This window comes from Fistularia commersonii, chromosome 6, assembly GCF_037954325.1.
Source record: "Fistularia commersonii isolate RoL2024-O1a breed Wild chromosome 6, RoL_Fcom_v1.0, whole genome shotgun sequence".
Classification (NCBI taxonomy): domain Eukaryota; kingdom Metazoa; phylum Chordata; class Actinopteri; order Syngnathiformes; family Fistulariidae; genus Fistularia; species Fistularia commersonii.
This window is the reverse complement of record NC_141289.1, coordinates 160,998-175,000: the sequence shown is the minus strand read 5'-3', so window position 1 is coordinate 175,000 and position 14,003 is coordinate 160,998. Positions and strand designations below refer to the sequence as shown.

The window sequence follows — 14,003 nt, the reverse complement described above, 5'->3', positions numbered from 1 at the left end:
CCCCCTCCATCTGGAGGAGGACCACCGGATGCCAGAGTCGGAGGCGGGCGGCGCCGGGACGTCCCGTGACGCCTGAACGTCCCGTCCCGCCATGAGCGGAGGCGTGGCGGCGGGGCCCCGGCCCTTCTTCTGCAGGGAGTGGGCCCTGGACCGACTGCGGCGCTGCCTGGAGGTCCGGCCCGGACCGGCCCGGCCCCCGGGCCTGCTGGTCCTGGGGGGCCCGGGGGCCGGCAAGACGGCCCTGTGCGCCCGGGTCCTGCGGGACCCGGGGCTACGGGGGCGCTGCCTGGCGGCGCACTTCTGCCGCCCGGAGGAGATCAGGACCACCGTGGCCTGGAGGTTCGTCCTGGACCTGGTGGAGCAGCTCAGGACCTCCTCCTGCCTCCACCACAGCTACAGGGACGCCCTGGGGACCCCGGAGGTGGCCCCTCTGCTGAGGACCCTGGACTGCCAGAGAGACCCAGGACTCACCTTCTCCAGGTTAGACCACACCTGTGTATGTGTGTGTGTGTGTGTGTGTGAGAAGAAAACAAACCTTCACTGGAGGACCTAAATGTGACAGTTACAAATGGAAGGGACGTCTGGGAGGAGGAGGACCAGAGAAGAGAAGCTCCAGACGTTTGTGTCCAAACAGAAAAACCTGCTTCACCAGCTGAGGTTTAGTCAACACACTCCTCTGGTGTCATCAGTGCACACACACACACACACACACACACACACACACACAATCAAGAAATCTCCTCTGTGGGAACCGTTCTCCAAGGCCTGAGGGACGGATGGGCGGGAACCTCAGGGACTCATCTGCAGGATCTGTCTTCTGATTGGACGGAGCTGTGAGAACCTGTCAGGAGGTGGAACCCAGACCAGGAAGGAGACGCCAACTCCATCTAAGGATCTAAGGAAACCGAAACAGGAGGTGGAACACAACCATGAAAACAGAACCCAGGAAGTAGGACCCAACCAGGAGGTGGAACCTGTCTGGTGGTCCAACCATCCCAGGAGGTGGATCTGAGCCTGGAGGCGGGACCAGGTCTAAGAACGATGGAGACCCTGGTGGCAGTGAAACATCTCCGCCTGTCACTCAGCTCTGTTTCCTGTTCGACTGCAGAGATAATTGATTGACGGGTGGATGACGGGCCAGGGGTCAGTGTTCAGGGGCGGGGCTTAAATGATTTGGAGCTCCTGGAATCCCCCCCCCCACACATACACACACATACACACACACACACACACACACACACACACACACACACACACACACTCCTCAAGGTTCCACAGAACCGGCGCTCCAGGACATCTGGTTTATCCCTCGACTATTTGAGTGTCATGTTCCGTGTCTTCTAGACGCTCCAGAGATGTTCAGCCAGGACACATGAGCAGGTCGGTTCAGGGGCCATACTTGTATGCTTTGGACACCGGGGTCGTGTCGGGGGGGGGCGCCCCGTTCTTCCCGTCTCGGTCGCCCAGCGGCGCCCCCTGGACCACGGCGCGTTCCCTCGGAGCACCTCGGTCCTCCCGCTGGAGGTCGCGCCCCTTCTGGGCCGCCGTCCATTCTTGGCCTCAGAATGCGGCCTTTCAGCGCTCGCACAATCGTCCGAGTGTGAGAGGCCGGGGTTCGGTGCCCGGTCACCGTCTCGGCGCCAGTCACCGAGGTCACCGCGCTGTTTGCTCTGCAATCACCCCCCTGTTTGCTCTCCTTCGCTGAGAAGCTCCGGCCGGATTCCACATTCCCTTCAGATGGGCTTTGTGCTCCTCGCTCCTCCTGGAACAGGCCTTCTTCTCGGCCCGGCTTCCGCTCCAGGGTTCCGTTTGTAGATTAACCTGGACGTCCAGGAGGCGGCAGATACGCTCCTCCTCGCCTCGGACATCCTTGCCACCTTCGCACCCGCAGCCCAGGACACCTGTCAAAGGCAACGTGTCCTCCAGGTTGTGGGTGCTCTCATGGGACAAACACGGTCCACCCGGACCTTCTTGACCCCAGAAAGGAAGGAGCCCGATCTCCCGTGTTCCTCAGTGAGGAGGAGTCAGGAGAGCAGCTGCAGGAACCAGCTGGTTCCTCCAGAGGAAGTGAGGCGCCGGGGGAGCTACTTCCTCCGTGAGGTCGTAGCTTTCATCGCCGCTCTTCATCTGAAAGCAGAGAATGGAGACAGAAACGGTGAAGGACGAGCAGATCTTCATCACAGAGACATTCGGACATCAGGGACGAACCCTCGGCCTCGGCGAGATGGACAGGAGAACATCCGGCCGCCGCGACGGGTTTATGGTCCTCCGGAGAAGAAAGAGGTGTGGTCTTTATCAGATGGAAAGTGGAGGTCTGGATCATAAACCTGGTGCCGGAGACCTGACGCCTCCTGAACCTTCAGGTTTCAACATCGGTCAGGGATCTTCAGGACGTGACGAAGCAGCTGAGACTCCAAAGTCCAGGAACCGGAGTCGAAGTTCTGAAGACCCGGCGGCTCCTGGATCCAGGACTGCGGATGAAGTTCTGAAAACCACGGTGTTAATGTTCAGCACCAAGATGACATCAGACCGATCTTCTCCATCTCCTCAGCTCCAGGTGGTGGAGCTGCTCCGTCCCTTTATGACCCGACACCTTCAGTGACGTCCGCTTCTCTTTCTTCTGCCTTTATGGTTTAATGGTGGCGGCTGCAGGTCACATGACCGCACCTTCAACCCCAGCCAAACCACACACACACACACACACACACACACACACACACACACACACACACACACACACACACACACACACACACACACACACACACACACACACCCTGGGTGTGTCTCAGGTGAGTCACCGTGTGTCTCCAACAGCTCCTGCAGGTGTTACTTTGAGGTGAAACCTGTGATTTCCATGATAATCAGAAGGTGGGCTGGAGGGAGGTGGACCTTCAGGTGTCTCCTTCCTGCCAGCCGACCTCACGCTGACCCCCGACCCCTGACCCCTGACCCCTGACCCCTGACCCTCGACCCCTCGACCCCTGACCCCTGACCCCTGACCCCTGACCCACAGCCACAAACTCACCACCTCAGAAGAAGGTCTGCAGCTCCCGTGGCGAGAAGCTCCGCTGACGTCTGCGGTCAAACTGTTCAGCTCGACTCAAACCCGACTTAAGCCCGACTCAAACCGGAGATAAACCCGAGTCAGACCTGAGTTAAACCCGAGTTAAACCCTGGTTAGTTAAACTTAGTTAAACCCGAGGTAATCTGGGGTTTGAATGGAATCCAAGCTCGGGCTTGTCATGACGTTTGAATCAAACTAGGCTGAGAGGAATGCTGCCGGCCCACCAGAGGAATGTCAGGCCGGCGTGTGTGTGTGTGAGTGTGTGTGTGTGTGTGTGTGTGTGTGTGTGTGGAGGGCGGAGCAGGACATGTTGGAGGTTCCTCCCAGTAACAGCTGCTGGCCGTGTTCCTCAGGTCAGAGACTTGAAGCAAAGGTCCATGTAGAAGAAACCATCTGAACCTGGACCTCCGTCCTGCTTGTGTCCAAAGATCAGGGGAACCTCGAGCTGAAGGAGAAGGTCGGCTTGATATGCCGACCTTCTCCTCGTTCTCCTGGCTCTCCCGCGGGTGGGAAGAGGTGTGATCGTGGCCTCTGGTGTTTGAGTCCGTTTGCCATGGAAGGTCCTGGAGTTCCTAGGAAAGAACCTTCTCACCTCCTGTTCTTCTGGCTCCACCAGGGCGGTGCTGAGGCCCCTGCTGGACCTCCCTCCTCCGGCGCAGCCTCTGATGCTGCTGGTGGACGGCCTGGACGTCGGGTTCGGTCCGGACGAAGGAAGCGGGAGCGGCGGCTCCATCGCCGAGCTGCTGGCGGCCAATCGGGAGCTTCTGCCCGACTGGCTGCTGCTGGTCTGCTCCGCCCGCCGCCACAGCAGGACCATCACCAGGATGTTCTCCGGTAAGTGGAGTAGAACTCGAGCCTCAAGGTTCCTTCACAGGTTCGCAGAACCCGGTCTCCGGTTCCACGGGCTTCTAGTTCTCAGCCCCCCGGCATGAACTCCGGACCCCGGACCAGAACCGACCTTCTCCACCAGACCACAGAAACACACCCGGGTGGCGGCTGGAGGACCAGCAAACAGTAGAACCTGAGAAGGTTCCCGAGCCACCTCAGTCCCAGATGGGCTTCATTTGAAGTCACAAATTATTCATGGAGGCGCTTTGGTGGAGGAACACCTGATCAGTGTGTGTGTGTGTGTGTGTGTGTGTGTGTGTGTGTGTGTGTGTGTGTGTGTGTGTCACCCCGGTGCAGTGACTGGTTGCCCCACCGGTTGCAGAAGGTCCCCGTGGAGTTGCGGAGGTTCTGCCGCTCGGTCTCGGAGCAGAAGTGAAACCTTCTTGTGTTCTGCGCAGGGTTCCGGCGCCTGTGCCTGGACGACCTCCGTAAAGCCCCGGCGGTCCGAGACGTGCAGCGGTACATCCTGAGCCGCCTGGACCGGGAGGCGGCGCTGCGCCGCCAGTTGACCCCCGACACGGCCGACATGCTGAACCTGCTGCACATCAAGAGCGGCGGCTGCTTCCTGTTCCTGGAGCGAGTCCTGGACGGCGTGGCCGGCGCCCTGGTGGGTCTGCGGGAGATCCGGGACATCCCGGGAACCCTGAACGGCCTCTACCTTTGGCTCTGCCAGAGGCTGTTCCCTCGGAGGCTCTTCCTCCGCGTCCGGCCTCTCCTGGACGTCCTCCTGGCCGCGCCCAGACCCCTCCACCTCCGGGAGCTCTTCGCCGCGGTCTGGACCACGGACACGTCCCTGAGCGTCCAGGACTTCCAGAAGACGCTGCGGACCCTCTCCCCGCTGCTGGTGGAAGGGCCCGCCGGCACCAGGCTGCTCTTCCACGCCAGCTTTGCCGAGTGGCTGACGGACGTGAAGTACTGCACCCGGAGGTTCCTGTGCAGCAGAGCCCGGGGTCACGTGGCGCTCGCCATGTCCCTCACCCTGCGGGCGCCGCATCTGGACGCCGAGGACATCTGCCAGCTCGCCGTTCACCTGGTGCGCTCCGGTCGCCACGGAGACCGGCCTTCCTTACTGGCAGTGTGGATGCTGTGGACCGGAGTTCCCGCTCTCGCCGCCGACGGCGGCGCCGCCCTCGCCGCCTCGCTCCTGGAGCTGCCCGCTCCAGTTGGTCGGAAGGTCCGAGAGTTGCTGGAGACGGGCGGGCCGGTGCCTGGAGCGGACCCGTCCGGACTGGACCTCGGGTTCGGGGGACACCGACTCGGGGAGGAGGGAGGAGCCCCGAGCGGCAGATTCCAAAAAGAGCCGGTCCATCGGCCGCCGAACAGCGGGGCGATTCTGAAGAACTTCGGTTCTGCGGAAAACCGGACCCTTCTCACCGACGCCGCCGTGGAAGGTTCCGCAGATGCAACCAGGCGTCTGCTGGCGGGCGGATTCGACCCGCTGGCCGGCGACCGCCGGGGTCAGACGCCGCTAACCGAGGCTTCTCGGCGAGGACACGCGGCCGTGCTGAAGGAGCTCCTGGACTGGGCCGAGGGCCGGGGGCCGGAAGCCGCCGGACGGATGATGGAGCAGGTGGACCGCGAAGGCTGGACGGCTCTGCGCTCCGCGGCCTGGGGGGGCCACGGCGAGGCCGTCAGGCTGCTTCTGGACGCGGGAGCGGATGTGGACGGATGCGACGGAGAAGGAAGGACGGCCCTGCGGGCCGCGGCCTGGGGCGGCCACCAGGAGGTGGTCCTGACCCTGCTGGAGTTCGGGGCGCGGGTCGACAAGGCCGACCGTAAGGGCCGCACGCCGCTGATCGCCGCCGCCTACATGGGCCACCACGAGGCCGTGGAAATTCTTCTGGACCACGACGCAGAGGTCGACCTGGCGGACGGAGACGGTCGCACGGCTCTGTCGGTGGCCGCCATCTGTCCTCCCACGGAGGCCGGGGTCCAAGGCTACGGCGAGGTGGCGTCTCTGCTGCTGGAGCGAGGGGCCGACCCGGCGCGCCGAGACCACGACGGGATGACGCCGCTTCTTCTCGCGGCCTACGAGGGCCACGAGGACATCGTGGAGCTGCTGCTGGAAGCCGGCGCCGACGTGGACGAGGCGGCCGGTCCCGCCGGCGGCGTCCCCGCCGCCGCCGCCGTCACGCCGCTGCTGGCCGCCGCTGCCATGGGACACGTGAGGACGGTGGCGCGGCTGCTGTTCTGGGGGGCGGCGGTGGACGCCATCGACTGCGAAGGCAGGACGGCGCTCTGCTTGGCGGCCTCCCGGGGAAGCGGCGAGGTGGTGCGCGCCCTCCTGGACCGAGGCCTGGACGAGAACCACAAGGACGACCTGGGCTGGACCCCCCTCCACGCCGCCGCCTGCGAGGGCCACCGGGCCGTTTGCGCGGCGTTGACGGAGCGAGGCAGCACGGCCCGCGTGGGCGAGATGGACGTCGAAGGACGCACCCCTCTGATCCTGGCGGCCCAGGAGGGTCACCTGAGCACCGTCAGGCTTCTTCTGGACAGGCGCTCTCCCGTCGACCACCGGGCGTACGACGGACACGCCGCCCTGAGCGCCGCTCTCCTGCACGGCCACGCCGACGTCGCGGAGCTGCTCCTGAGGCGAGGAGCTGACACGGACGTCCGGGACGCCGACGGCCGACCTCTGCTGTACCTCCTGGTTCTGGAAGGTCGGCAGGAGATGGCCGCCCTACTCATGGAGAAGGGCGGGTGTCCGTTGGAGTCCAGGGACTCGGAGGGGCGTACGGCGCTTCACGTGGCCTCCTGGCAGGGAAGCGTGGAGATGATGGACTTGCTGTTGAAGCGCGGCGCCGACCCCAACGCACGGGACGCAGAAGGACGTCCTCCGCTGCATTCGGTGGCCTGGACCGGAAACGCGGACGCGGGACGACGTCTGCTGGCCACCGGCGGACTGGGTTTGGACCTGGCCTGTCACCAGGGGGCAACTGCTCTGAGCATCGCCGCTCAGGAGGGCCACGCTGACATTGTCTCAATGCTCCTGCAAGCGCACGCCAATCCCGACCATGTTGACAAGTACGGCCGCAGTCCCATGAAGGTGGCGGGCAAGAACGGGCACTTCGACATCGTCCGACTCCTGGAGAGCTATGGAGCCAAAGCCCAGCCGGGTCCGCTTCCTCGCTCCACGCCCTCCTGCTCGGCAAGACCCCGGGACGTCCTCCGCAAGAGCGACGGAGGCGAAGTCCCAGCCGCGACCTCCTCCTCGTCCTTCTCTTCTCCGGGCTCCACCGCCGAGCGCCTCGGCTCCGCTCAGAGTTCCCGGACCTCGTCCACCTGCCACTCGCTGGCCACCGTGCAGACGGTGCCGGCCGACAGCCTCAGCTTCATCCAGCAGATCCGGCAACACTCGCTGCCTCGCGGCCGTCCCTCCGCCCTCCCCGGTAGCATCCAGAGGCCCCCCCGAGGAAGCCCCCCCGCCTCGGCCTGCGCCGCCGCCGCCGCCGCGGTCCATGGCGGCGAGGCTTCCTGCGGACGGGAACCCCGGGAGACCGGAAACCCGGAACGTTCTCCTCGTTCGGGAGGAAAGTGGAACTCGGTCATGGCGTCCCTCGGGATCGTGCCCGGGCAGGACGGCCCCCCCGAAGCAGCCGAGCCCGAAGACGGCCCCCCCACGGGGTACCCCTACAAGCTGCGGGGCCCCCGCTTCGGCTCCGACCCGCCCCCCTCCGAGGCCTCACGTGGGGACGTCACCAAAACCACCGACCCCCAGTTGAACCTGAAACAGGCCATCAAGCTGCAGTTCGAGGGGCCCACCTGTGTGGCCTTCTACAAGAGGGAGACCCCGTTGTGACCAGGACAAGAAGCTCCTGCTGAAGCCGTCGGGTCAAGGAGGTCTCCGTCTGAAAACCCACGAGGATGGAAAACGCCGGGAGGCGGATCCGACACCTGGACCGGGTGGCTCCTCCCTGGTCCGGGACGAGCCTGGAGGGCCGGGGTTCTCCAGGAGAAGGAGGTGGATGGTGGTCGAGTTTAACTCCTGCCTCGCAGCAGGTCTTTGTTCCGGGATTTTTCAGACATTTCGGTTAATGGGCCCCGGGGGCCGGAGAACCGGGTCTAACGTCCCTCTGAACTGCAGGGAACCTTCAGCTTTGGGTGGAACCTGATCCTGATTTGATTTTTCTGTCTTCTAACAAGCTCTGGTTCTCCAGCGGGCGCTCGGATATAAAGGGATGTCCACGTTCCTCTCGGAGAACCAACACCTTCCTGCAGAACAGCCAAGAACAGAAGGGGAACCCAGGGTTTCTGACCGGAGCCTTCAGGTCGCGACTGTCGAAGTCTGTGAGGGAACAAAAAGGAACGGCGGTGGTGGCAAAGGAACAAGAAGGAACGTCAGGCCGGATCGGTTTCTTCACCTTCAAGGTTGTATCAGGTGCAGGATGGGTTCTCCGCCTCCCTCTGCCTGCCGGCCTCGCTTGAGAACGTCTGTGGACACGGTGTCGGTGCAGGTCTTGGAGGTCCAGGACCAGGTGGGCGGTGCAGGGGCGCCCGGTGCTCAGCGGTCACAGGGAACCCGTTCCCTCCCACTAGTCTGATGGCCTGTATGACCGGTCCGTGTTCTCAGGAGGGTTTGTGTTCGTGTACATGGAAGCAAAGATCTGTTCTTCTGGGTGTCAATAAAAGCTTTAAGATGTTTTCCACTTGGTTCTGAGAGCCAAAGCTGCCGTTCTGTCGTTCCACCCGGAGGCCGGAGAGTCTTTCCGACTACCGCACGCAGACCTTCTGGACTCCATGGGGTCCCTCAACAGTCTAGAAACCGGCCCCTGCTGACTCCAGGTTCTGGTTGGACTTCTCAAAGCGGTCGAAGGCGTCGGCTGCCCGACATCTTTTCTTCTGGCCTTTTCTTCGGTTCCCTGCTTCGTCCGCTCGCCGACCGCCGCCGATCTGACGGCAGAACGTTGAGGCCCTCCTCGCCGTGGGCGAGTTGCAGCATCGGGCCCCGCAGCCAGCACCGTCTCCATGGTAACCAGTGAAGCGAGCGTGTGCTTCAATGCGCCCTAACCTCCTCCATGACGTGGGATCCTGGTCTTCTGGATCACGTTCAGATCTCCGCCGGTGTCCAGGCTTCAGTAGTTCCATGTTCTTCATGGAACCAAGTAGCCAAGGCCAGCTCACACAGCGATGTTCTTGAGTCCTTCAGGTTCTTCATCCAGTCGGTCGGGGAAGGCTTAGGACCATCCTGTGCTTCTGGAGGGCTCAGTGTTCTACATATTATCTTCTGCTCCACAGAACACGGTTCACCGCAGAGACCACAGAGTTGGGGTTCCACAGTGGAGGACGTGGACAAAGGGTTGAAGTGAAGAACCTGAGGAGCCACAGGCCGCTGGAGAGAAAGGAGAACAATGAAGGAACCGGATCCCGGATCTAGAACCGGAGACAGGAAGTTCAACTCTGCAAAGCAGACGGAACAGGAAGATGTTCTAGTGACAGAGAAGAAGAATAAAGAGGTTCTACTGATGGCGAACAGGGAAGGAGGTTCTACTGATAGAGAACAGGGAAGGAGGTTCTACTGATGGAGAATCAGGGAAGGAGGTTCTACTGATGGAGAACCAGGGAAGGAGGTTCTGTTGGCAGGACCTCCTTCCCTGGTTCCTCCCTGCACTTCTAGTCATTCAAACCTTCTTTGAGTGGTCTCTCCATTCTTGAAGAGCAAGAGCACAGAAACCCCAGGAAGTTCCCGTTGGTCTTTTGTTTGGAAGGAGGCGGAGCTGAAACATCCACTGATGTTTCCGAATCTCCAGGGAATTTCCAGGAACTCAGTGTGTCTGCAGGAAGAGTGAAAGGAAATCTATCGGAAGCTCCTTCTGGATCTTGACCATCACCGGCCAAATAGAGAACATCTCAGCTCAGAGTCAAACCTCAGGAGTCGAACCTTCACACGATCCCATCTTTATTCTCAGAACTTTGTCTCAGAAGGTCTTTGTCCTCCTTCTGTCAACATTAGAGAGCGATCTATGGACCTTCTGCAGCCCTGACCCTCGCCCTCCTCAAACACTTCTAGAACTACCGGAACCTACCGACGGCAAATCAGCATCCATCACATGACTGAATAACAACCAATGAATGAACAGCAGGCCAAACAGAGACACAACAACCACAAACACCTGAACCACCTCAGTCCGGATCCGAGCCTTGAACCGGATCTGCATCCCCGTCTGGGATTCTGGGGGAACGTCAGAACGTTGCCGTGCTGCAGGAACCTCCTGGTGCTGTAGAGACACGCCGAACTCCACCTGGGGGGTTTGTCAGAAAAGGCACATCTGAGGTGGGACAGCAGAACAGGGGAAGTCCTGGTGGTGGAGTCTAGAGGAGGTGATTCTGGTTCCCGGTGGACTTGTAACAGAAGATCTTGATGCAGTGGTTCATGCTGTCAGACACGGCCAAGAGGCCCTCGGGCAGCAGGGCCAGGCCCCTGGGGCTGCTCAGACCCCGGGTCACCAGGGCCCGGCCGACCCCCCGGGGGGGGTACAGGACCACCCGGTGGGTCCGACCCCAGTCCGCCACCAGCACGTCCCCGTCCCGGTCCATGCAGATGCCCCAGGGACACTCCAGGACCGGCCCCATGGCGGAGCACACGCCGAGGACTCGGACCGTGGTCCAGCCCGGGTCCAGTACTTTGATGCAGGGAACCCGGCCCGTCTCGCCGCCCCTCTCGGACACGGCCGTCATGCCCGAGCTCAGGCACGCCGCCACCAGGTAGGGCCGGTGGAACCCGGTCACCACCGTGCGCTCCGAGCGCGAGCCCGTCTTCTGGTCCAGCTTCAGGGCAACGAGCGTACCTCTGCGGACGTCGGCCACCAAGAACTCGTCCAGCCGGGTCACCGTCACCCCCCTGGGGGCCTCCAGCTGGTCCTTCACGGAGCCGGGCCCGGACCCCCCGAAGGTCTGGAGCAGGCGCCCGTGGCGGTTGAAGACCAGCAGGACTCGCTCCGCCGCGCAGCTCAGCGCCAGCAGACCCTTGGAGTTGACAGCGACGTCGAAGTAGTTCCTGCAGCGCCGGGCGGAACCCTCCGAGTTGGGAGGGATCACTTGCTGGAGGACGTTCCCGAGGGGGTCGGTCACCTGACCCAGAAGAAACAGACCGTTATCAGAGCGACACCGCCTCCCGCCGGTCAAACTGTCACATGACCCACCTGGAGACGAGCGTTCCCACAGTCCACGATGAAGAGCTGGCCCTGGGCCGAGACGTGGATCCCGCTCGGCAGGGTGAGATCGGCCCGTCCCGAACCCTGCTTTCCGAACTGCCTGATCAGACGTACTTCCCTGACGGCCGAGGAGTCCGGGTCCTTCTCCTCCCCCGACTCTCCTCCGACTGCCTTCAGACCTTCGGAGGATCCATCGGTGACGGACACGGACGAAGGCCTCGTGGCTCGAGGAGGTTCTGAGGACTCTGAGATCTGCCGCTCCTGCAGGTGCACCGTGTTGAGAACTTGATAATAGGGATGTGAGGTCTGCCTGTCCGAGGCTCTCGGAGGGGAGATCGCCCTTGAGCTTGAGTTGGCGCTGAAGGTGCTGCTCCTCACCCGACAGGTTCCTCCAGGCTCACCGGACCAGGTGCCGATCAGGGGGTGGTTCCTGTGGGTCAAATCTAGGGAGGACTTCCAGGGACTGCAGCTGTAGTTGCAGGTGGCTCTGCCGGGGCTGGAGTCTTGCGGTGGACTGATGATGAAAGTGTAGCTGGAGTCCAGGCTGTCTGTGGGAGATGGCGCTCGCTCAGCATCTCCCATGGTCCCCAGAGGTGGCTCATCAGAAGACTGGCTGAGGCGAGAGTGGGGGCGCCCCCTGAAGGTGAGGTCCAGGCAGCTCTGGCTGGTCAAAGGTTCCTTGCAGGTGGACCCGGGAGACGTTAGCAACCTGCTGCTGCCCCTCAGAAGTCTCACATTGGCATCTTGAGTCTTTTTTCTGGTATCTCCAGCCTTGCGGTCCAAACTCCAGCCACGGCTCACTTTAGGAGCCTTCTGTCGTCGCTCCGGTGACGGGGAAGGATTCCGACGAGACGCTGCAGGAGGTGCTGGCCTCCTCTTGTTTCCGGGGGAAGCACGGGCTCCTCGGCTCACCTGCGGCCGGCCGTCGCAGCTTTGCCATTCCTGGATCTCGGGGACAACCAGAAAGAGGTCTTCACCGTGTGGCTGCAGGGAAGAAGCTTCTATCTCCTCATGTTGGGGTGAGTGGCAGCCCCTGCATTCAGAAGTTGGAGGCCAGTGACGGATCTTTGGTGCCACAGCTGGTTCCTCCTCCGGGCCCGGATCACACCAGGTGGAAAGGTTTATCTTCTTGACCACCCTGGCCGTGGGTGAGGTCCAGTCCTGGGGAGAAGGACTGCTCGCAGTTGCAGATTTCTGCCGGCCGGTGTCCTCAGGTTGTACCTCTTGCGAATGGAGGGCGCAGACCCGCCCCTGAGGTCCACATCCCCCGGCCTGCAGAAGCAGCGTGTGGTCCTGGACGTGGATCTCACCGAACACCACGGCGTGTGGCTGAGGGCTGGGCTTGAAGCCGACCTTCTTGAGGGACACAGAGATCTCCCAGGGTTGCAGGAACTCGGTTACCTCCTTCATCACCTGGTCCCGCTTGAATCCGTCTCGGTCCTCGGCCGACCGCGGATCCACGTTTCGGATCCGCTGCTGAAGGAGGGCGACTTGCCGAAGCCTCTGTTCCAGCAGGGACCGGCCGACTCGAGCGGCGGCCATATTGTCCCTCTGGACCTGCTCCAGGCGGCGCTGAGCGTCCCGATGGTCCTGCTCCACCCTCTCCAGCAGGCGGCGCTCCTCCCCGCGAGCCCCGAGAATGGCCCGCTCGACGCCCTGCTTGGTTTTCTCTGAGTCGGCGGCCTGGCGCTCCTGCAGGAGGCGGAGCTCGGCCTCCGCCTGAGCGAGGCGGCGCTGGGCCTGAACCGTCCAACATGGAGGACAGGAAGCCTCCTCTGAGTGGAGGTCGGAGGCGGGGACAGGGGAGCCGGGACCGCCGCCCACTATCATGATGGACAGATGGATGGATCTCAACTGCTTCTGGGGAGAGAGGACAAAGCCGTTAACAGGAGATGCAGGCAACATCTCCACCTGCAGCGGAAGTTTCCTCCTAAGATCAGCTCTGGAGACAATCCACAGGTCAATGCATGAACATTTGAACACAGGTAAGACCACTGCTTCTACTCCTGCTAGTAGCACCACTTCCACGGCCTCCTGCCGCCCTGCTCAGGGAAGCTCCCCTGCTGGGAGTCCCTGCCGACGAGGGACTGTCCTGATGCATGCTGGGACACCAGGAGCTTCTCGTGTTCTGGCGCCCTCTGCTGGTCTACGTGAACCTCCTCTCTTAGGTGGACTTCCCCTCGGTGAGATTCCAGTTAAATAAAGGAAGACATCCCGGTAAAGCGATGAGGAGGAGAAGGTGCTGGTGGTGGGAAGCACAATTCAGCTCCCAGGATTGAAGGACTGAACTTCCCCTCCTGGTTCCTTCAGGGCCGAACAGAATGATCCCGAGACGCACTCACTTCCAGACATCTTCATCGCCTGACCTCAAACCAGAGAGCTGGTCAGGGACCTCTGGATTCCCAGCAGTCCCGTGCTCCTGCTGTGGACCTTCTCTTCTTTGTGGACTGCTGATGCTTCTCCTGGTTGGCTCCGGCGGTCCACTAAGGCTGGAGGGTGAAGCTGGAGTCCCAGCCCTTCCCGTCTCTACGTCAAACGAGCCACTAGAACCGATGAAACGACACGTTTCCGTCGGAAAGAAACAACAGAATCGTCATCTTCTCACCTGCGGCCGTCCCGTCGTCCTTCTCCGTCTCCTCTGGCCTCCTTCTGTTTCCAGACCTCCGGGAGGTTGCTAGGAGACAGAGGACTCTGGTTTCCCCTCCATCCACGGCTGGAACACTACACTCCGAGTACTGAATAATTACTGAGGGCCTGCCGGGGCATCTCCAGGACAGAAGATACCTCTGGTTCTGTCCTCACCCATCAGACCCCGTTTACATCTCTGCTTCAGGAGACCAGCTTTTGAATTCCATCGAGATGTGACATGTAATCAGCAAGTGGAGACTGAGGGGCAG

At 61.9% G+C, this 14,003-nt stretch overlaps 2 protein-coding genes across 3 annotated transcripts in view; one reads left to right on the top strand and one right to left on the bottom strand.

The window, feature by feature from the left end:
• ankrd50l (ankyrin repeat domain 50-like) overlaps positions 1-8,594 on the top strand; it is an 8,945-nt gene extending 351 nt beyond the window's left edge. The window contains exons 2-4 of one of the 2 annotated variants that reach the window (XM_086147550.1): positions 1-480; positions 3,684-3,901; positions 4,354-8,594. The exon at positions 1-480 is cut by the window's left edge and continues 64 nt beyond it. In XM_086147550.1, coding sequence (XP_086003676.1) covers positions 92-480; positions 3,684-3,901; positions 4,354-7,754 — 4,008 coding nt within the window. In that variant the 5' untranslated portion in view covers positions 1-91 and the 3' untranslated portion in view covers positions 7,755-8,594. Of the gene's footprint in view, positions 481-2,739; positions 2,793-3,683; positions 3,902-4,353 lie in introns of those variants that run through there. The other variant, XM_086147551.1, reaches the window with a different exon arrangement.
• A 1,240-nt stretch (positions 8,595-9,834) lies between these two features.
• LOC147233068 (uncharacterized) lies at positions 9,835-12,961 on the bottom strand. The gene is made up of 2 exons (XM_086147548.1): positions 11,095-12,961; positions 9,835-11,023 (listed from the first exon to the last, which is right to left on the bottom strand). Exons 1-2 carry the CDS (start codon positions 12,934-12,936, stop codon positions 10,265-10,267), a joined length of 2,601 nt encoding a protein of 866 aa, XP_086003674.1. The 5' UTR covers positions 12,937-12,961; the 3' UTR covers positions 9,835-10,264.
• Between the last annotated feature and the right edge of the window lie 1,042 nt (positions 12,962-14,003).